The sequence below is a fragment of the Eretmochelys imbricata genome, chromosome 1 (genome assembly GCF_965152235.1).
Source record: "Eretmochelys imbricata isolate rEreImb1 chromosome 1, rEreImb1.hap1, whole genome shotgun sequence".
Taxonomy (NCBI): domain Eukaryota; kingdom Metazoa; phylum Chordata; order Testudines; family Cheloniidae; genus Eretmochelys; species Eretmochelys imbricata.
Window position 1 is genome coordinate 217,834,437 of NC_135572.1, and position 23,522 is coordinate 217,857,958.

Below are 23,522 nucleotides of genomic sequence, written 5' to 3' on the forward strand. Positions count from 1 at the left end.
AAAAGCACTGTCTACTCAGCTATTTCTAGTGTGGTAGTGGAAGCCCTCGAGCCCAAATCTATCAAGCCCTGCTCAAAGGCTTGCTGCCATGGGCTGCTGCTGGCTGTGGTGCCATACCAGTACGTTTATTTCCTATCGGTTACAAGAACATTACTAATTTGTTGACATCATTCTCAGAGTGAGGTGTCTCCAGTTCGGTGTAATGTTCTGGAAGCTTTGCAATGAAGCCATGGAATCCCAAACTCTGGAGTGCTGGCCTCATAAATATAAAGGGAAGGGTAACCACCTTTCTGCATACAGTGCTATAAAATCCCTCCTGGACAGAGGCAAAATCTTTTCACCTATAAAGGGTTAAGAAGCTAAGGTAACCCCGCTGGCACCTGACCCAAAATGGCCAATGAGGGGACAAGATTCTTTCAAATCTGGAGGGGGGGGAACAAAGGGTTTGGGCTGTGTGATGCTTTTGCCAGGAACAGATCAGGAATGCAAGCCTTACAACTCTTGTAAAGTTAGTAAGGAATCTAGCTAGAAAATGCGTTAGATTGTCTTTCGTTTAATGGCTTGTAAAGTAAGCTGTGCTAGAGGGAATGTATATTTCTGTTTTTGTGTCTTTTTGTAATTTAAGGTTTTGCCTAGAGGGATTCTCTATGTTTTGAATCTGATTACCCTGTAAAGTATTTACCATCCTGATTTTACAGGGGCGATAATCTTTTACCTTTTCTTTAAATAAAATTCTTCTTTTAAGAACCAGATTGATTTTTCATTGTTCTTAAGATCCAAGGGTTTGGGTCTGTGTTCACCTGTACCAATTGGTGAGGATATTATTATCAAGCTTTCTCCAGGAAAAGGGGTGTAAGGGCTTGAGGGAATATTTGGGGGGGATAGGACTCCAAGTGGTCCTTTCCCTGTTCTTTGTCTAAAACACTTGGTGGTGGCAGCCATCTACCTAATCGAAGGGAAAGACTTTGTGCCTTGGGGAAGTTTTAACCTAAGCTGGTAGAAATAAGCTTAGGGGGTCTTTCATGCAGGTCCCCACATCTGTACCCTGGAGTTCAGAGTGGGGAAGGAACCTTGACAGCTGGTCTGTTACTATTTAGTAATTTAACTCAGAATTTTGACATAGAATCATAGAATCATAGAATATCAGGGTTGGAAGGGACCCCTGAAGGTCATCTAGTCCAACCCCCTGCTCGAAGCATACAGTGACATACAGTGAAACCAGTTTTTAGCAGCTCTCCAAGAAGCTACCAAGTGGATTTTAAATTAAAGGTTGGACAAAACTGTATTGGACATATTGGCAGAGTTCTATTTATTTGAGGGATTTCTTACTGCAGGTTTCAGTGAATGTTGTTTGGATATTCATGTACTGAACAGGCCCATACCAGAACCCCAGATCTCAGCGCCTTCACACTTTGGAGAGGTGGGAGTTCAAAGTCCAAGCCTGGACCCAGTTTTGCAAACTGCCAAGATTTTTATAAACAGGAGCACATATTTGGTCTTCTAAATTCTCATTTAAGCACCTGGTTGATTTTCAAAGATGCCAAGCACCGAATAGCTTCCACTCAGGTCAATGGGAGCTGCCGGGTGCTCAGGTCTTTTGAAAATCTTGCAGCTTCCTAAATACAGTTTTAGGAGTCTCACTTTAGGCTCTTATTTGTTTTAAATCTTGGTCTGTGTCTCCTCCTGTCTGTCGCCTCCAACATTCTTGTAAGTTGGGTATAACTAGTTGCCCCTGAAGATTAGCAGAGTTTTGCACAGTGTAACATTGTCATTAGAACAACTTTTAGATTTTTCTATAAGAAGAACATTAATGATGCTTTTGATAACTTAGTTCTGGTAGTTTAATGAAAGTATAAAGAAAGAAAGGGCCAGATATCAGAAAAAGAAATTAAGAGACATACACACAACTGAATGCCCCATTACTTGATTTAACATAGAAATACAGTTGCTTATGCCTGTTCATCCCAATATTCTGGCTCTTTACAGAGCATTGTATTATGGTATAACCCCTCCTTAGTGAAAATTCCTGATATTCCCCATTTGTTGTTGATAGTTTTTCATAGACTAATCAATTAATGTGTCTCTCCTGCCACCCAGCAAAGTCAAGTGAATGGCCCACCCTCTCTGTCCTGAAATGTCACACTGCTTTTGAGCAGGAGAGGAGTCAAAAATTTGCAAACACCAGTATCACAGATATTGTATGTGACAAGCTCCCGACTCTAGGTTCTGGGCTTGGCCGTGTGTGGACAAACCTCATCTTGCATGCCTATGAAGCTTTGCTTGTGACAATCACAGCAGTAGCAGGTCTGAATGCACTTGGTCTTATTTTTTTCTTTTTTAATGTAATATGCCTTTGCTAGGCATGATGGCCAACTTGGGTACCTAAAATGACACGAACCCATTTGGTCTGGTCTGGATATTTTTATTGAGTGTCCCATTAATGACAGCTAATATTAAGCAGATTTTCAGTCCACGTTTGGGTGGCCTTAGAACCCTGGAACTACCCAGATAAATTCTGGTCTAATTCAGGGTTTTCGGGATGGGGGCTAAGCCTTTCTGTATCATTGTTTCCCTTTCCTTTCACTTAGATTCTCCTGTTCCAGGGTGGCTCATTGTGGTGATTCTGGGGATCCTCTGTCTGCTTTTGCTGGGAACAGCTGGCTTCTTGGGGGCCAATTGTAAGTGCAGGTATCATCAGGGAAAGACAACAAGGACCTAACTCTACTGTCAGTTACTTTATATACACATATATTCACAAGGCTAAATTCTGATCCACTCACTCATAGTGAGTAGCACCCTAGTCCACAGGTATTCCCATGAATTTCAATGAATGTAATCAGTGAGTACTCAGTATGAATAAGGATATCAGAATCTATCCACCTGCACCTCAGTTTTTCTGTCAGTAAAATGGGGATAATACTGCTTTGCCTCAAAAAAGTCTTACTAGGGCAAATTCATTGATGTTTGAGATATGCTTGGATATTACATTAATAAGGGCCATATAAGTACTTAGACACACCAGAATGTAAGCAGATAGAATGTAATTAAATTACCAAAGTTAGAAACAAAAGAATGGCAATAAGCATTATGTTTACTGAACCTACAAAATTATTTATAAAAATCTTCCCAAAGCTTCAGGACCTATATAGAAAAAGGCCTTAATTATTTGGCACCTAAATGCTTCACAGACTTGTTGGTATGCATAGAATTCTAGTCCTTTCTCTGAGGTTTAAATTGTCATTTAAACAGAAAACTTTCTACATGTTCACTATTGAATTGAACAATAGTAATGATTAGAAGTAATGGAATAATTAAAAAAACCCACCTTTATTCACACACATTTTTGTGAATAGACAGGCCAGGTCTACACTATGGGCCAGGTCTACCCTGCAGGCCAGGTCTCCTTCAGATCACATAGGAATGTCAATTGAGGGTGTGATGAGGTATGATTCGTAACCAACATAGCTATGGCGGCCAAAGCCTCTAGTATAGCTGTTGCAGTTATACCAGCAAAACTGTTCTTTAACCAGTACAGCTTTCGTCGCTCAGGAGAGGGGTGCTGGAATAAGCGATCCAGTGGAACCTCAATTTTACAAACACCAATCTTCTGAATGAACGGTTATATGAGCCATTTTTCCTGATGGGGAAAATAGTCACAAAAGGAAAGTGATGTTGACAAAGAACGAGTTGACATCTCTTCACATTATGATACCTTCAATGCCCTGGAAATCACTTTGTCCTGGTTTGAAGGAGAAAAAGAGTGATGCAGTGCACTGTACTGCAACTTATGTACCACACTTCCTGTAATTTTGAAATGTTCAATTTCATGAACTTTTGGACTTTATGAACACTTCAATCCCCATTAGTTCATAAAACAGGGGTTGCATTGTCCTGGTAAAAGGGCAGCTTTGCAAGTATTAGGGTCACCATACGTCCGTATTTTCCCGGTTTTTTGGTTCTTAAATCGCCGTCTGGGAGGAATTGTTAAATATCTAAAAACGTCCGGGATGTTGCCATATTGGTCAGGACGCCCTTTGTCCCAATATCGGGGACTGCTCACCTCACCGCGCACACCAAAGTCCTAGGGCTGGCAGCGCTTCCTGGAGCAGCTCCCGGTGCCCGCCCGCCAGCAGGAGCCTGCAGTGTGGGAGGCCCCTGGGCACAGAGGTGGAGGAGGTCTCCATGTGCTACACCAGCTCCCTCCTGTCCAATCAGAGCTGCGGGGGTGGGGCTTGCAGGCGCCAGCAGCGGGCAGAGAGCCCTCCACCACCCCCGACCTGACCCAGCCCTAGGAGCCGGAGGGACCAGCCGGATGCTTCCCGAGAGCTGCCCCAGGTAAGCACTGCCGGGACTCCCCACCTCACTCCCCGGCAGGTCCCTCTGGTTCTTAGGGTCGGGTCGGGGGAGGGCAGAGGGCTCTCTGCGCGCTGCCGGTGCCTGCAAGCCCCACTCTGCAGCTCCAGCAGCTCCCATTGGGGCTTTATCCAGCCAACGGGAGCCACGGAGCTCGCACTTGTGGCGGGCGTAGCTCACGGAGACCCCCTCGGCTGCCCCTGATCCTCGGAGGGGTGAAGAGGCGAGCGGTGAGCCATATCACTTTTTCTTATATGTATATATACACATAATATAGACGACATGTAGCGCACAGCATATATAACAGTATAATAACACATTAATACAAGGCGAATTGGTAGATACTGGTGCAAATACCCCCACCCCCACCCCCCGGTGGAGTGTCCTCTTTTTTGAATGTTCAAATAGGGTAACCCTCGCAAGTATAGCTGCATCCACTCTAGAAGTGCTTTTCCGATATAGTATCTCAGTATTCCTAGACCTGTAAAGCACTCTTCGTGTAGACATGACCTGTTATTATTCACGGGGTTATATCACTTTATAAGGACAACTGCTAGGTAGTTGAGAAAATGCTTATGAATCCCCAAAATGTTAAGTGGAGAATAAATGCATATTCTCCTGTAGCAAGAACCCATTACTAATTCTCTCCTAATCACTATTCATTATCAGGTTATTACTTGCTTCTGTTTTTACTGTTGGAAAGAATCTGAATTAAAGGATTTGTAAAATTGCAGTTTATTTTACAGTGACACATTTTGCTGTGATATTAGTTTGAATGTAAGTTTTCCACTTTTTTTATTCAGTGAGCAGATGGCAGGCAAACTTCACTCAGCAAAACCAAACTGTCGAAAATGTCACTCAGCAACAGGAAATACTGGAAAATCTCTTCCAGCAAACAGATTATTTCTGAGCCCTTAGTGAAAACCTCTCCAAGATTCTGCAAAGAAAATGTATAGGGTGGTCAGTTGCTTTCTATAAGGAAATTATGGGCTTGATTCTGCTCTCATTTATGCACATTTTAACTCAGCACAGAAAATTGTAACACTTGATCTGAACAGGGAAAACATGGTCCCTGATTTAAAACATATGCTCAGCTGCCACCCAGTGGAATAAAAAAATATTGCATCCAAGCAATAACTCCCACTCTTTCCCTAAACTTAAAGCATCATTTTCACTTTACTAAAGTTGGTTGAATTTGCCATTTTTTTTATTTTGCATATAATCATTTATTTTAAGATTTTTTCTGTAATCAACCAGCTGATGGAGTGCTTTCTTGCTAATAAATTACTCAACAAGAGTGACGAGATATGACAAGTGAGTTCAAGGACACCCAAGTGCGAATGTAGTGAGGACAAAACATCAGACCAATAGAAACATGTGGTTCCTTAGAATGCTATTCATATATCTTGATTTTTTTTATTTTACAGTTTTTTCGGTGGTGATTCTTTTCAATATATTTTGAAGGAGAAAGGAGTTTTTGTTTGTTGGTTTTTTTTAATTGCAGAATAAGAATGTAATTGTACCTTTATCTTCAACAATCAATCTTTATACCAATAGCATGACTCCTCCAACAACCATGAAGTTCATTCACCTTAGACAATGTAGTCCACAACCCAACATAAAGCTCCCTGAAGATCTTATCTAATCTGTCGATCTATCCCAGACCCATTGGTGTTGCTGCTCCCAGTACTTCAGACAATTCCCAACCTTCCTGCTGAGCTTCCTTTCCAGGGGTTTCTTCTTGGGAGGTTTCTGGATAAATACATGAAATCAGTGGGGCTACTCATGTGTAAACTCTGTAGCTTGAAAGCTTGTACCTTCCACCTACCTTGTCTCTAACAGATTTAAAGTCTGATATCTCACCTCCTTGTAGAGCTAATGGGAGTGTCATACCTTTGGGAGACTCCCAGCTTCCCAAGGGGCACACAACACTTCCTTTTAGTCCTAGCAGGTCCTGAGAAATCAGCCTTCACAATCATGAAATATTTATCTACGGAAAAGCTTTTTGAGGCATTTTGAATAGAAATTTAGCTGGCTTCTTCTGAACCCTGCACAATTGATCTCATGGTAACAAAAGCAAAAAGTTTAACAGAGAGCTACACTCTGTTCTCAATAAATAATCTCAATAAAGAAAAATAAAATATCCTTAAACATTTCTTCAATAGTACTTCCCTAACATAAAGAAAATACAAGATGATGGTGTGCTTGTTTGCACTCACTTGGCCACTTATGAATAATGTGGCAGTCCCAAATCATTGCCAAAAAAAAGCTTTTGCTCCCACACCACCCTGTATTATATAAATATCTATGGAGATAGGGTTGTGTTCTAACTTCCATTCTACCTCCCTCTTTTCATTTATTTGTAATGGTCAATTTCTAAATGCATGCATTTTTGAAGGCAACAAAAGCACCCATTGCTCAGAGAAATGGATGCAGCATGGACAGGACTGTTACCACTTTTCTAATGCATGGAAATCTTGGCAGGAGAGAACAGATTATTGCCTTACTCGGGGCTCCCAATTTCTGAAGATAGCAAGGAAGAGCTGGTGAAGTATATTTTGTTAGGCTTCCTTTGTTCTATATCATAAATAATTAATATGTCAGTGACAGGAGTGAAGCAGATTTGGCTTTACATGGTACCTCTCCTGCTCTAGGCATGGGCAGTGATATATTACAGTGGATCAATGGCACTGCGATATAGTTTCAGAGTGAAAAGGATCCAGGGCAGACATCAGTATCTGAGGAATCATGAGTTAAAGGGAACATGATCGGTCTGATCTGTGTATGTTAGGATTAGCTAGCACTGCCAGGCATGTTCAAAGGGCTGTTGGCAGTGCTTCAGAAGCCAAACTCAGTGTTGTAGCAATTAGTGCTCTGTTCTGCCATGCTAGAGAGCTGGTTTCAATGTCCCCATGCCAGTTTCTTGTTTTCAGTGGCCCCAAGCCAGCAGGGGATGAGGAATACTGTAGAAGCCAGATCTGATATTTTAGATACTAATGGTCTGTGCCAACATATAGAGGCTTGGTCTTGATTCCCAATTGAAGTTGCTCCTACTGCTGCCAGCAGCAGCTGGGAATGCCACAGGAATGGTGCATTTGACTCCTGGAAGGAGTGTCTCTCGTCTCTCTGTGGTGACCCTGTAAACAGTTTGAAGCAGCATTAATGCACATTCCCCTTTAGTTGGAAAGAAGGTAGCTGTGATGCAGCATCAAGGAAGTAAGGGCAGAGGGTAACACAGGAAATGGCATCTTTAAAATTGGTTGTCAAATGTAGTTGAATGTCATTTACGAGTAAGTGGTCTCAGCTATATGGGAGCACAAGGAATCTGGCTAGGACTCTTTATTCATATTCCTTTCCCTGGGATTCACAGAACCAAAAGAGGGAATTGAATAAGCTCATTTTTGTTCCCATACAAAATTTCATAAAACCACCGGGATTTACTTATCAGACTATCCTGTAAAGGAGCTGGCAGGGCCTGGGTGTGGGCGGATGGTACAGCTCTCTCCACTGAGCTGCAAGTCTGGAATGGCTAGAGATTCTTGTGCCCTGTGTACAGAATACCTTACAGAATACTCACTGTGAAGTAGAGACAGGAGACTAATGCAGAGAAGGGATCCCTGGAGCCAAAGTTCAGAAATGTGACTGTATGGGACAGGGCATCAGTATCAAGCAAATTAAAAGCTGTCTAGGGGCTGTTGCAACAAGGTGCTGAGTACCCTAAGCTCCCACTGGACACTCAGAACCTCTAAAGAGATGTACAGCACCTTGTACGTCTAGGCCCTGAGGGGTTATTAAAGTGCCATGTGGAAAAATATGAGGAAACCTATTCAGATTTCATTATTACTAAAGGATGTTTGTATTACAATATGCTCTCAGTTTTGGAGGCATGGAACTACCCCTTAAACTAGTTATTTATCACGTTACAAGTCACAGAGAGTTTGGGAATCTCTTATTTTATTCTTATTTATTATTTGTGTCTTGGTAGCATCTAGGAGCCCCAGCCATAGACCAGGACCCCATTGTACTAAGAACTGTACAAACACAGAACAAAAAGTTGGTCCCTGCCCGCAAAGAGCTTACAATCTAAGTAGAAGACAAGAGATAACAGGCAGACATAGAGGGGGTCTCCGTAAATATCCACAAAGCTATCTCATCCTCCTTTTTGCAGTACCTCCATAAAGATCTCCTTTGACATGAGGCCTACAAAAATTTTGACAATGGTTGGGCCGCTCGTGTGCTGAAACTTCTTCTGCTCATGTTGACCAATATTGTCTCATTGTTTTAGTCTTATCTCCTTTGTCCCAATCCCCCACCATTATTGTCTGGACGGACAGGGCTGTAGGTCAGGACTGAGGGGTACCAGTTGAGTTATCTAGCGCAAAGCTTGCAGATCACCAGCTCCTTTGCTGAGTAACTGTATAATCTTATTATGCCTTGCCCTATCTCATCTACCTCTGCCTCTTGTCACCCCCTCATGGTGTCCTGGCCTCCTTCCCATGCTAAGCAAGAGAAGCTAGTCTAAGTGCAGGGGGACTCAGGGAGTGGGGTGATGGGATCCCTACCCAAGGCTGTGAAGCAGTACTGAAAACACTCCATGGTTGGTACAGCAATTCCCAGGCTATGGTACCACCTGCAGCACTGGTCCTCCTGCCCCAAGAAAGTAGAAGAATTTCAGGTGGATTCACCCTTGTCTTGTTTCCACATCTGCACAAAGCCCTGTGATGTGCAGGACCTGAATATCCCCTTTAAAGTATCCTCAAATCCTTACACTCTCGTACACAACCGCACCAAATGAACTCCACTACCACTAGGGCCATCTGCAGATGCAAAGGACGGGCTAGTTTCCCCCCCAGTCTAGGCGATCTTTGTCATTAGACTGGCATAGATAATAAAATGTGTCTTTCCAGTTAAGGTTTCAAGTAAAACAAGACAGTATAGGGGACTGTGCAGCTTTCAGAACAGGAGACACTCACTCCTATGGCTGTGCACAGCCGAAAACCTGTATTTAAGAGCAAAGGGCTCTTTAACCCAAGTGTAAGCAGAGTCAGGATGAGCCCTACCCTGACATCTGGTGGTGAGTTGTGGCAGGTTGTGGAAAAGAACTTCAGGAGCTGATCTCATTTGCATAGGCACTCCCACCCCACCTAGATGGTCACTTTGGCTGCTGTAGGATCCCCAGTTTCTGTGTTATTGGAGAATAAAGTTTTATTATCCTGATTATGTGAATCAAGGACAGTGGAACTGTACTTGGCTTTTTGTTATGATGGAGGGATTCACCATCAACTAAGTAGCAATTGCTAGGCAAGGGACATGGGTTCCAAAACTCAGTAAATGGAAAAAGACTGGGGGCAGGTATTTATACATTGTGGTATGGGTCCCTTCTGAGAGCTCTAAATGCACCACCTTCTCTCTCTCCACTGTGTAGGAGGAGAGCTAGTTTTGATTCTAATAGGAGTCAGATTACAGAGCTGAATTTACTTTGGGCCAGTAGTGTACCAGCACTGGGGCTCCTCTACTAAGAGCTGAAATCACTGAGTACTGTGTTAAGTAGTAGGGGACCTGAAGATATATTGGTGAGCGGCTTGCAGGATGGCTATCGGAGAGGAGCAGCTGGGGGAACGGGTTGCACTACGGTTACTGGAGAGCAGTGTGTGGAGCAGAGTGGCTGGTGGTGAAGGCTACAGCAGAAACCAATGGAGAGGCAGGGCAGTCGGCCATTGGAGCACGTAAGGTGCCCCTTTACTCTTTCCCTTCCCCATTTCCACACAGGCTGGGGGGGGGGTTAAAACTCTTGGATGAACTTTTGAACTCTGGACTCACCAAGGACAGAGACTTTTGGGTTGCAGGACTTTTGGGTTGTTGGACTTTTGGGACTTTGGGTGACTTTTGGGTTGCTGGACTCAAGAATCAAAGGGAAAGGACATGGCCCAATTTGCTTGGGGTGGGTTTTTGCTCATGGTTTGTGTTATGAATCCTGTTGGTGGTTGTCAAGATTCCTTCCCCACTCTGAACTCTAAGGTACAGATGTGGGGACCTGCATGAAAGACCCTCTAAGTTTATTCTTACCAGCTTAGGTTAAAAACTTCCCCAAGGTACAAACTTTTCCTTGGCGTTGAACAGTATGCTGCCACCACCAAGCGATTTAAACAAAGAACAGGGAAAGAGCCCACTTGGAGACGTCTTCCCCCAAAATATCCCCCAAAGCCCTACACACCCTTTCGTGGGGAAGGCTTGATAATAATATCCTCACCAATTGGTACAGGTGAACACAGACCCAAACCCTTGGATCTTAAGAACAATGAAAAATCAATCAGGTTCTTAAAAGAATTTTATTTAAAGAAAAGGTAAAAGATTATTGCCTCTGTAAAATCAGGATGGTAAATACTTTACAGGGTAATCAGATTCAAAACATAGAGAATCCCTCTAGGCAAAACCTTAAGTTACAAAAAGACACAAAAACAGGAATACACATTTCCTCCAGCACAGCTTATTTTACAAGTCAAAAAACCAAAAGAAAATCTAATGCATTTTCTAGCTAGATTCCTTACTAACTTTACAGGAGTTGGAAGGCTTGCATCCTTGATCTGTTTCCGGCAAAGGTATCACACAGACAGCCCAAACCCTTTGTTCCCCCCCTTCCAGATCTGAAAGAATCTTGTCCTCTCATTGGCCATTTTGGGTCAGGTGTCAGCGGGGTTACCTTAGCTTCTTAACCTTTACAGGTGAAAGGATTTTGCCTCTGTCCAGGAGGGATTTTATAGCACTGTATACAGAAAGGTGGTTACCCTTCCCTTTATTTTTATGACAGTGTTGTTTCCCCCAATATAATGCCACATTGTTTCTCTCTGTTATTAAAAGACTTTTGCTACAGTCAGACTCTGTGCTTGGGAGAGGGGAAGTATTGCCTCTTAGAGGTGCTCAGGGGAGGTGGTATATATTTGTCCCAGGTCACTGGATGGGGACTTGAGCCAGTTTTGCATTGTGTTATTGGAACAGAACCCCTAGATACTGAACCCAGCCCTTGTTGCTGCCAACTCTGATGGGCAGAAGGGTTACACAAGCGTGCACGAGTAGCAGCAGGAGGATCATTAAGACAATGACAATCATATCCTAGGATGCTGCAGACACAAGAAGAACTAGAATAGTTGCTGCCACTCAGCTTAGCACATTACATTGACCAATCTCATTGCCGCGTCCAGTCGTTCAAAAATTCTCATCTGCAATCCCAGAAATTGTCTTTTTTTTTTCTTTTGGTGCCAGAAGGAGATGGGACTTGGCCATTCAATAAGAATCAGCAGCATTTTCAGCTACCAAATCCCACCCTTTTGGAATGTTCACCACCCAATCAGAAAGCTCCTACGTGACTGTTATTTCTAGTCAGATACAACGGGTTTATTTTAAAGGGGCAATTAGTTCATTAACAGATTTAATACACAACTTTGCAAATGTCACTACTTGTTTGTCATTCGTTTTCTTTAATAACTCCTCACACAACCTATTCAGCACTAACAAAATATATATGTGCAAATTATTATTATTATTAAAAATAAATTATATGAATAGAGGTTTCACAAATACCCTCCTGCTCTGAGGATCTCTTCCCAGTAGCATATCACTGAATATAACTGGCTGCTGGAAACTAGAGAGGGCTCTGGGCATGTAAATTCTTCCCATTTCTGGAGAGCTCTCCCTCATTAATATGGATGATACTACCTTATGAATATAGGATTCTTTTATCAGTATGTAAAATTTCTTTCCTGTTTTCCCGGTACAGATTGAGCAGCAAGGGGAACGGAGAGCTTTTGTGCAGATCATGTCACTCCCGATTTTACCCACTATATCAGATTCACAAATTCTGCTAAAAGCAGTGGGGAGAAATTGCTAATTCATTCAGTGACTTGAATAAAAAATGCATACCATCAGAGGGGAGGGAAAGGGTGGGTTTGTGTTTATGTATCCAAGGGACTGCGGTGTAGAGCTGTAACATCCTAGGGAGAGCACTGGAGGCATTCTGCCCCAGGATATGTCTACCCCACAACTGGAAGGTGTTATTTCTGGCTCAAGCGGACAAACCTGCGCTAGCTCTGATCTAGCTAACACGCTGAAAATAGAAGTGCAGCCATGGTGGCATGAGAGGAGTACGATCCTGTCTGAATCCCTAGGCACATACCCAGGTGACTCTCATGCTGCTATAGCCACACTTCTGTTTTTAGAGCCCTAGAGCTAGCCACGTCATAGTGTAGCCCATAGAATATCCAGCATTGAAAGCTTTAGCATTTATTTTATTCAGCAGTAATGCAAGGGATCTACAAGCCTGTATCCTGTAAGGCATTGGCTTCAGCAGTTAGCATAAGGCTTGAGGCCTATGGACTTTGGCACAGATAAATGGCCCAACAGTCACCCCTAAGTTTTGGGGAACTGGAAATAGAGTGTGTAAGGGGAAAGTTTGTCTATAACGGCACCAGCCAACGACAGGAACATGAGCTAACACCAGCTTTTGGATAGAACATCTGCAGATGTCTGACCACAAGAGTGCTATGGCAACAAATTGATATCTCTGGTAATAAGCTGAAATCATTAATATACTAATTGGGGGAGGGATAGCTCAGTGGTTTGAGCATTGGCCTGCTAAACCCAGGATTGTGAGTTCAATCCTTGAGGGGGCCATTTAGGGATCTGGGGCAAAAATTGGGGATTGGTCCTGCTTTGAGCAGGGGGTTGGACTAGATGACCTCCTCAGGTCCCTTCCAACCCTGATATTCTATGATTCTAACCTATGGGAGAAGGGCATCTCAACATTAGTCAGGTGAGGAAATACAAATAAGGAAGAAGGGAGAAACCCCTACTGAATATGCATTAGACATAGTGATGTCAGTGTAACTGATTATAAAACCTGTATCCTTGTCTGTGTGTGGGGGAGAGAGAGAGATGTAGCCCTTGGGAGGTGCCAAAATGATGGCAACTGGTGAAGATGATGGTGATGAGGAAGATAATGGCTACCATTTCAGGTGGTTCTGCACGGGAAGGTGTGAGTATATGGATGTTCAGATGTACATTCTGTATTATCTCTATCTACCTTTCTGGTTAGAGTGTTTGTGACTTTGCTAAATGTATTAATAAACTATTGTAAATACAGAAGGGTTCCTAAAGTGTGAATATTTCAACTATGCACGTTGGGGCTCCCAACTAAACAATAATTTTAGTAATACGGGGCCTGACCTTGAGACAAGAACCTGTCAAACCTCAAAGTGATTACTGGGAATTCGTGAGCTGTAGCTCACGAAAGCTCATGCTCAAATAAATTGGTTAGTCTCTAAGGTGCCACAAGTACTCCTTTTCTTTTTAAGTAATCAATATAATTAATACATATTCTATAGTTTGGGCTACAACAGCGCCAGTGTAGACATACCCTCAGAGAGGGAGAATGCCTCTTTCAGCTCCCCATGGCCTGAGGAAGCGCACAGATTGCTAGACCCCTCAAATGGAGCACACTTAACTGAAGCTAAATTGAGAAAAGGCACATTCAAACAAAAACAAGAGTGTCCACACAAGGGGGCCTACACTCATTTAATTACATTTTACTAAAATTGGTACCATTTGCCTAATGTAGACAAAGGCCTGAGTCAACCTGGATCCCAAGTCCCAGCATGGTGCATATGGGACTTGTGCGGCTGTAATTACCGCCTCTCCAGGAGTGGTAAAACCAGGCCCCTACCCACATACTGGCCATTCATGATATACATTTTGCAAGACCTAGGGTCTTGGCCCTGGTGTTTCTGGCCAGATTCCAAGTTATGTATTTACATTCTGTCTTCCTAAAATTCCCCCTTTCAGTTGCAGCTGGAGAAGGTGTTTTTCACTTCCTGTCCTAAACTATCATGTGGCATTGCTGATGCAGAATGGATGCTGCATTCCCTCTCCAAAGGCAGTTGCATTTTGGGGGTAATTGCAGCAATCCCTCTACATAAATTCTGTCTGAAAATCCCTCTAAGGCTACAGGGTGTGAGACAAAGGAAAGAAACTGATATTTTATTTATAACCCAATTTAACTGATTGTATTCATCAGCCAGTCACTACATGGAATCCTCCAGGTCCATGTTCCAGTTTCATTGGACTGTCTGGTTTTATTAACACTGTGCGACGTCCCTTTGTCATTGAAAGAGAAAAGCTGGGGGCACAGGGGAAAACATCTTGGGGGCTGTTGACAGCCATCACTAGTCTGGTTTTCAGTGAAAATGTTTGAGGAGGGGTTGAGGGCTGTGAAAACTCTACCACGGTGATAGATGTCAGATCCAGGCAAGTGGCTCATATCTGCTGCCTTGCGGTCCAATAGAATCTGCCATGAAATATCATTTGAATAAGACAAGAAATTTTCCATCTAGTTTTCAGCCTCCTTTCTAGATCTTACATCATCTTCCAGCTGAGTCCATTGGCCCCAGGAAAGCAAATAGGCAGTGAGCCCTCTCTCTGTATTCGTCCTACTTTGCTGCCACCAGATGGGACTCGCCCTGTTTAAAATCCAGCGTTAATCATCTTTCAACAGCATCTTCCAGCCTGACACAAAATGTAGTGGTGCTAAAGGAATAAAATGATAAAGCAGGTAGGCGAATGAAGGAAAGTCTGAATGGAATGTGGTACCCTCTGCATATTTGGAAGCAGTGGTGATGCGGATGTAAGCACTGACACAAGAAAGCTTTGTTGAGCTAACATCAGCCCGAATCAAAGAAGAAAGGAATTTCTGCTCAGTTCTCTAAAGAGCTACAGCATTGCTTGGAAGCAAAGAAGAACTTCAGTCCAGTCCAGTCCCTCAACCATCTTTTTTGGTATCAGAAGGGCAAAATAACGAATTTCTTTAGCTCATTTCAGTTCTGTTTTGGGGGGGACTTCTCACTTTGTTTTTCACTAAAGAGCACCTGGAAGTGAATGTAACTTTAACCAGCTATATTGAAAAGAAGAAGAAAAAATATTTTTGGGAAAAATAATCCTGGGTAATAAACCTCCAGTCAAGGCAAAACCTGAAACAGCACCTCTCTCCCATCTGTAGGAGTCCTTAGTATTAATTATCACTTTATAGCTCTCAAGTGCTTTGCAAACATTAACTCATTTATTTGAAAGAAGCTTCATATAAAACAGATTTTTGTTGATTTTCAAACTTTGGTTTTTTTTAGAAAATTCTGTTTGAAATTTGTTTTCAGTTTTTCTTCATCTGATGTGGCAGAAGGCTAAAATCAATAATATTTGATTTCATTTTAACTCCTGGCCTGGAGTCTGTTTTCTTCAGAGCACATAAACAGGTGAGCTGTAGCAGTTAATTTAAGGTCATTTAATGCTGTTGGTTTCTTATGGTTTGCAGATTGAAATTAAATCAGATCATTATTAAATATATTGCAATGTACTTGTCAGATGCAAAAGCAATTGAATATTATTTACTATTAATGAACATGGTTGACTGAAAAAACCCATCTACAATGATTTAAACATGTTTTGAGAGGCTGGAAAATAAAACAAACAAACCTCTACAATATCCCATTAAGAAAGTGTCATTTAAAATTGTAATTTAAAATAATGGAAACTTGCTTTTTAAAAAATATATTTTTTCACACAGATGAGGAAGAATAACAGAGTTTGAACTGGTATTTAGAGAAGTGGCAAGATAATTCTATCATTGCACCCATGCAATTATACAGAACTCACTTAGGCCCTATGGTGGTACCTGAAAACAGAATCTAGTCCTTACTTTGCAATGCACGGCCCAATCCTGCTTACTTTGCAAGTCAGAGCCAAAGGTGTCCATTCACTTCAATGGAAGCAGGACCAAGCCTCTAGTCTCTTCCTTCCAGTGTAAATCCCTTCTCTCCCCCTTAACTCCATTCTCTTCCCTCTACAGACCCATTACTGATGCTTGCCCCCAGGGGAATGTATTAGTTGCTGGTTCTATTGTCTTAGCCCATAGTGCTGCTGACATAGCCACAAGCAATGGCGATGTTGTGCTGCTGGCTGCCTGACAGATGGGGACTGGAAGGTGGGTAAGAGATTTGCAAGGAGGGAAAGTGGGGCAGGAGTGGGAAATAGAGAGATGCTCTTGTTTTCTTTTGAGAAAACAAAGACTCAGCCCTTGAGGGAGTGGAGGTAGAAAGAGGAGATGAAAGGATTATTGTAATTCTTATGTAATTATTTGGCTTTTTACAAAACCAGGACCACAGATATCATGCATTCAAATGCAAACACAGCTACACATGTAAATACACATGCATGCGCAGGCAAACACAACTACAAACATAAACACACATGCATGTGCATGCAAATACAGCTACATATGTAAACACACATAAACACACATGCACTATGAAAAGAGAGGGTTAGTCCCTATAAGTCAAATGGAAAAAGATGAATAGTTACGGTGAATATGCTAAATTCAGACTTTATTTGCACTAACATAAATCACAGTGCAGAGCCCCCAGCAGCAGAAATGTGCCAAAGGACTTGGGTGGTAGAGCCATGTGGCCACAAACTATTCTCCTTCTATGGGTACATGGGGGGTCAACCGTGCAATACCGGCCAGGAAGGAGGCCTGCTCAGGGTTGCTGAGGGCTGCTTTAATTCACCATATGCTCTCAGTAGCTTCCACTCCTGAGGCTTTTATGGAGCCCTGGCTATAAGCTGAAGCTGCTCCGGGCTCTCCAGGGTAAACCCCAAGGGGGGGACGGTGGTGGTAACACAACCTGACGTCCCTTGCAGTGAATCTTCCCTGGGATGCAAGGACTTTGAGTAATTTATACTTCCCCGCACTAGTTTCACTGTATCTGGCCCAATGCCTGGAACTGCATTTTGATATTAGCCTTGACTTTGGGCAAAGAGAATCCAGTTAGTGTTTTTTTTTCTGCCTCTTAGTAGCATATTGAGTTGACTTCCGGCCCTACCATCCCAGCAGACAGGCAAAGAAACACTTTACATAAAAGGTGCAAGACAGAGAAAACTTAATTGTTCTTAGGGTTCAACTCATATTCATCCTACTTCACTGCTGTCCCCCATGCATGACACATCCTCCCAACCCATGTCTGGCAGGCCTCCCTCCTCTCTTCATTTAAAAACCACTAAAGGCCCCTTCTCCAGTCATGGCCACAATAATAAGCCCAACAAATAATAAATATATAATATTAAATTTAAAATAATAGAATTATCATACTGGACTTCCACATCTCAGTTCCTGTGGCTTCTCTTTTCTGTCTGTCTTTGGTAGCTGTGCTAGGCAAGGACTTTCTATATCTATCTATCAATCTATACATATAATGTAGATAATCAAGCACTTAATAAATAATAAATAAATATAACAATTTACCAGCTCTGGTTGCTCTGGTCTCACAGTTTAAGCAAGATCAGTCCTGTACCACACTTAGATGGGAGATCTCCACATTGAACTCAGGATGCTACAAGAAGTGATAATGGTGTTATAAGAGAACAACCCAGTGATACTAGGAGACACTGTCATGAAGGAAGTGGTATGGCAAACCAAGTAGCAGGCGTTTTTCCTTGAGTCTGTACTGACCCCAGTGCCCCAGCCTGGAGCCAGTGGGCACTGTGTCTCAGAAGAGACTTAAAATTGGTTTTCTGACTTTGTGGTCCGTATACCATTCCATTCATATTTTCCACAAGCCTAAAAGCGTCTATGATAGTGTCCTGGTTGAAGTTTAGTGGAGATAATTGTTTTCACTGCTCCAGGGAACTAAAGAAGTTACTTTTGAGGTCCCATCCTGTGTCTGTTCTGCAGTGATGCTAGTGGGGTGGATTGCAGAAAAAATTCAGCACAAGACAGCTGCATTTCAGTGTGTGGCAGAGTGATTCTATTTCCATTGTCTGTAAATTCCTTTGGGTTGAAAGGCTTTTATATTCTGCCATTGACATTTTCTCTTTCCTTTCCTGGTTAGGAACATGATGCTGGACCAGAGGGATTTCTCAGACCCTCTCTGGGGTGCAGACTCTGACCAAGAATCCCTCACTGGGAGTGACCTCAGGGGAGACTGCTGCTTCCTGGAAAACCTAGCCCTGACAGCAGAAAATGGAGAAAACGCCAGGTCTGGGGGAGCAGCCAACCTGCAGCATCTGAGCCGGGAAGAGAAACGACGTAGCCGGCGGGCTACAGCAAACTACCGCTCAGCTCATGCCACCCGGGAGAGGAGCCGGGTGGAGGCATTCAACATGGCCTATGGGGAGCTCCGGCAGCTGCTGCCCACTCTGCCCCCTGACAAGAAACTCTCAAAGATTGAAGTCCTCCGGCTGGCCATCTGCTATATCTCCTACCTCAATCATGTTCTAGATATTTAGGGGGTGAGGAAGAAGGAAGAGGGGAGAGAAAGAACTAGAGAGGAAGAAAGAGTGAGTGTGATTATTTATTTATTTATTCATGCATTAATTATTGAGATCAGTGCTTAGTGCTGTGCAAAACATAAAAAAGTCATGGTCCAGGACACCTGGAGCTTCCAGTTAAATTCTGGCATCAGCTGCTCATGCTTAGCTCCCAGTGAATTCAACTGGAGTTTTCTGTATATTAGTGAAGGCAGAGTGAGGCCCTTCCAGTCTAAGCAAGACAGTACAGTTCAAACACAGCAGAAGACTGGAATCTGAAGAGCCCTCACTCCTCACAAAGAGAATTAGATGATGATCTGCTGAGGGAGAGGGAGCAGACTACAAAGAATATCAGAGGGAATCTGAAAATTGAAGGACAAAGGATAAATTCTGCCCCCTTGAAAGTCCATCTCTTCCTTTTGAAGTCTCCAGGGAGACAATGCTCTCAGTGATATGTTATGAGTCATGAATAATAAAACAAAAGCACACATCAGAGTGGATTGTTGGGGGACAAAGAGAGAAGGAAAAAGATTCAGGAGACACACACACACACACGCACGCACACACACACGAGTCAAAACAGACAGGAGTTATGTAATAGCTTTTAGACCCTGAGTCTTCTGGTTTTTTCCCTCTTGGCTCTGTCTATACTTGTCAACAAGGCCAAGGATATCATAACAAATCACAGTTAAGTTCAGAGACAACAGGAAGGAGGAAAGGTTTTGCTTCATAAAACTACCTTGTGGCTGCATTCAAATGGCTCTTATTTAGAATTGACAGTATTTATCCTTAGTTTCTATTCAAGTTTAGTTAAAAGCAGAAAAGTGGCTCTGTAAAAATGACATTGTAGAAATTGCAAAGTCATTCTCTCTGTTGCCACTTAGAAAATTTCCACTGAAACAAAATGTAGATAAATAATGCAAAAGATTTTATGTGACTTTTTTTTCTGTTTTCTGACCATCTCAGATTTTCTCTCTATGGGCCTGATTGTTCTCTCAGTTACACCAGTTTTACACCAGTGAAACTCCATTGACTTCAGCTGGGTTACTTCTGATACACACCAGTGTTAGAGCAGAATCATGCCCTAGGTTTCCCCATCAAACCTGTTTTAGTTTATATGTCTCAAAATCCAAATAGCCAATCATTGCACCCTCAGCAAGTTTGCAGATGACGCTAAGCTGCGGAGAGGGGTAGATATATTGGAGGATACTGGTGGGGTCCAGAGTGACCTAGACAAATTGGAGGATTGGGCTAAAAGAAATCTGATGAGGTTCAACAAGGACAAGTGCAGAGTCCTGCACTTAGGATGGAAGAATCCCATGCACTGCTACAGGCTGGAGACCAACTGGCTAAGCAGCAGTTCTGCAGACAAGGACCTGGGGATTACAGTGAACGACAAGCTGGATATGAATCAACAGTATGCCCTTGTTGCCAGAAAGGTTAACAGCATATTCGGCTGCATTAGTACGAGTGTTGCCAGCAGATCAAGGGAAGTGATTATTCCCCTCTATTTGGCACTGGTGAGGCCACATCTGGAGTATTGCATCCAGTTTTGGGGCCCCCACTACAGAAAGGATGTGGACAAATTGGAGAGAGTCCAGCGGAGGGCAACGAAAATGATCAGGGGGCTAAGGCACGTGACTTATCCACACAAAGTCAATTACTATACCTCTTAAAGTACCTTAGTAGCTCAGTTACTATACCTCTTAAAGCTCTGTATGCCATGGTTTACAATTGAAAAAATGATTTTTTTCATTGCCCAAGGTTTCATGCCTAAACCTCAAACCTGTGAGCTGAAAATCCATGTATGTATTTTCTGCTTCTTTCATTATCACCAGCAGCTCCTATGGCAATTTAGAAGCTCTTTCAATTAATGAATTGTAAAAATACCACAATCTGAAATTAATTAATGGAATTAGAGGAGACATGAAGCAGAAGAAGTTTACTCTCATAGCTTTTTTAAGTCTGCAGCATTAATGTTTAAGGAACATGCATGTGTCAGCAGATGGAGGGTAAGATGCATCAGGCACAGATTTGTTGAGTTAGAAGGTGCCATTCTGTTTATTTTCTGAAATTAACAATAATTACAAGATTGGGAGGTGGGTGTATGTAAAACCAAACATATTTTTTAACTTGTTTAAATAGAAAAATTGTTGGTAAAAATTGTCAGATTGTTGCAGATTTAAAATCACAACTGGCATTTTTACTATTGTTACATTTAATTTATTTGTCAAGGAGCAGAAGCAACAATGCAGTCTTTGCACAAAGTAAAGAAACAAAGGATCTGAGTATCAGGGCTGGCCTTATGGACAGGCAATCAGGGAAGTTGCCATGGCGAATTTCCAGAGCCATTTTTTTTTTTTTTTTGCTTGCTGCTTAGGGACCACAGAAAATGTTTTCCAACCTGGTACTCCCCAGCCCTTCTGAGTATCTCCCTATGAGGAGAATTTCTGATAAGATCAAAGGGCTTGCAAAATCAGGGCCAAACTGTAAACTCTTAAAGGCATCAGAAATAACAAGGTATATGGAATTAAAACAATCTTTTTTAAAAAAGTACCATCACAATAAACATTAATTAGCCACCTCACTAGTAACCTCAGTATTGAGGACAGGACTGAATTGTCCTTGCACACTGACTTCCCTTCACATCTCTACAGGTGATTTTTGCATCTCAGATTCAAGGTACAGTGATGGAACAATATGAGAGCATCTTACATTGCTACTGCCCATGCTATAGCTGATCTGAGACCTAAACAGAAAACTTCAGTGTTCAAGGGCTGCTGATCCTATATATATATGTATATTAAAAAGAGAGACAAAAATCTAAAGTAGCAATAAAAATATGACAGTTACTGACTTCTCTCTTGCCACTTCCTTATACAGGGTTGGCAACCTTTGTAGCCTTCTTCTAAAACTCATGATTGTACTCCAGGCTGTCATGCAGATTGGTCTTTCAGAGGCCCACTGATATCTGGTCCATATACCAAGTTTTTGATCTCCCCATTGGTCATCTTCCGTTGCAAAATCCATCCTACCGATATAATTCTCGTTTCTCCACTGAATATGCCCATGCCAGCAGAGCCTAGCCTCCTTCAGCTTCTCTGTATTTGCAGCAACCCGCTTTAGGCCCCTCACAATTTCGTTTTGTTTCCTGTCACCGAGCATCCAACCATTTGACCATCTCAACATCTTCATTTCCGTGGTGGAGAGCAGCCTGATTTCCTTTCTTGTGGCTGGCCAAGTCTCTGTTCTGGATGTTAGGGTGGGTCAAATTACAGTTTTATACTCTCTCCATCTTTTAACTTGATTGGCACCTTTTTGTCACAGGGAACTGGGATCATCTTCTGCCATTTGCACCACACAGCTTTAATATGATGCCAGGCACCTCTGAAGAGAGCAGCAGCAGCAACAACAACCATTAATTCTAGGTATTTAAATTATTTCACTCATCTAAGCTCTCTGCTGTGATATCCTTTTTGGTGAGTCCTGTTATCATAGCCTCGGGATTACCAATCCACTCTAAACCCAGCCCGCTCAAAGCTATCTTGCTACTCTTCAAAGGGTCTCGCAATCTTCTGCACTGATCACAATACTGAACATTTTTTTCAAGTTGAAGCATTTCTTGGAATCAACAGTGTGTGAAAGGAAAGTCAGAGAAATATAGCAAATAAGGGATGGCAATGACTTATTGCAGCCATTCACATTTTATCCATAGCTGCCTTCATGGCCAAAGCGGGATTGTTCTCTGCAGTACATTCTCCAGGGCCTAGTTTTAAAGGACTCCAGAAATGATTTGCATCAGCAGAGCAGTGGACAAAAAAGAGGGATTTAGGTGAACACAGAAATTTTTAAAAGGAAGGAATAAAAAGAAAGAAGATCTCTATTGCTTATACAGAACAGGGAACCTTGTCACCATGTTACAACTATTTCTGCTTTCTTTATCTCCCCATAACAGTTTGTGATTTGGTGGCTGACATTGGAAAAAAAAATATTTAATTCAACCCGTATTTTAACTAATCAACCATTAATATGATGTTAATTCATCTCCTGATATTCTAATTCTTGCTCATCTCACTGAAGCCCTCCCTCCCCCCGCTTTTTTTTTTTTTCCAGAGGCAAGGGTCAAAGTTCTGATTTAGAAACACCATTGTCAAGCCAGAGTAACTCCATTGAAGTCAGTGCCCTTATTCCAGATTCTGAGCCAAAGTTTGGCCCCATTGAGTATTAATGAGAATTCTGACGCTAATGGCAGTGGGATTATGATGACCACCTTGATACCTATTTAACTGAGAGCAGAATCTGGCCCACGTTGTTTAAGCAGCTTTTCTATTTTCTTTTTAATGCATGTATACTGTAAAATATAATATTCATGTTCATGGGTGGAAATTTAAGAATAGCAAAAGGGTAAAACATTGTAATTGAAAGTTTTTTCCAGCCATGATGTGTGCCTTTGTGATTGCTCTGTTTTGTCCTTCGATGTTTTGTGAGTGACGTATGCTGGTGGTTCCTTTCCAGGGTAGTCTGTGTGTTTGTTTTTACTAGGTGATTGTTCTGTTTCACTGCGGAGAGGGGAGGGGGGAGTAAAAGAACTTGCTAAATGATCAAAAGGGAGCATTGCTGGTTTAGTCTCTGGGGAAATGTGTTATTTTCCCTGAGGCCTGATTCTTCTATCACACCACTGTAAATCAGCAGTAACTCCCATGCTGTGAGTGAATTAAGTCCAGGCCAGATCCATCCCGAGGGTTAGCTTATTAAATCTCAACCAACTCTTCCCTTGGTAGCTTTGTGGTCTCTCACAAGTTAAGAGGACCCACTCAGTGCTTGAA

At 42.4% G+C, this 23,522-nt stretch overlaps 1 protein-coding gene across 1 annotated transcript; it reads left to right on the forward strand.

Moving 5' to 3' along the window:
* Positions 1–13,305: 13,305 nt before the first annotated feature.
* On the forward strand, positions 13,306–18,675 carry LOC144268115 (helix-loop-helix protein 2-like). The gene is made up of 2 exons (XM_077822762.1): positions 13,306–13,379; positions 18,279–18,675. Exons 1-2 carry the CDS (start codon positions 13,306–13,308, stop codon positions 18,673–18,675), a joined length of 471 nt encoding a protein of 156 aa, XP_077678888.1.
* The last annotated feature ends 4,847 nt before the right edge of the window (positions 18,676–23,522 follow it).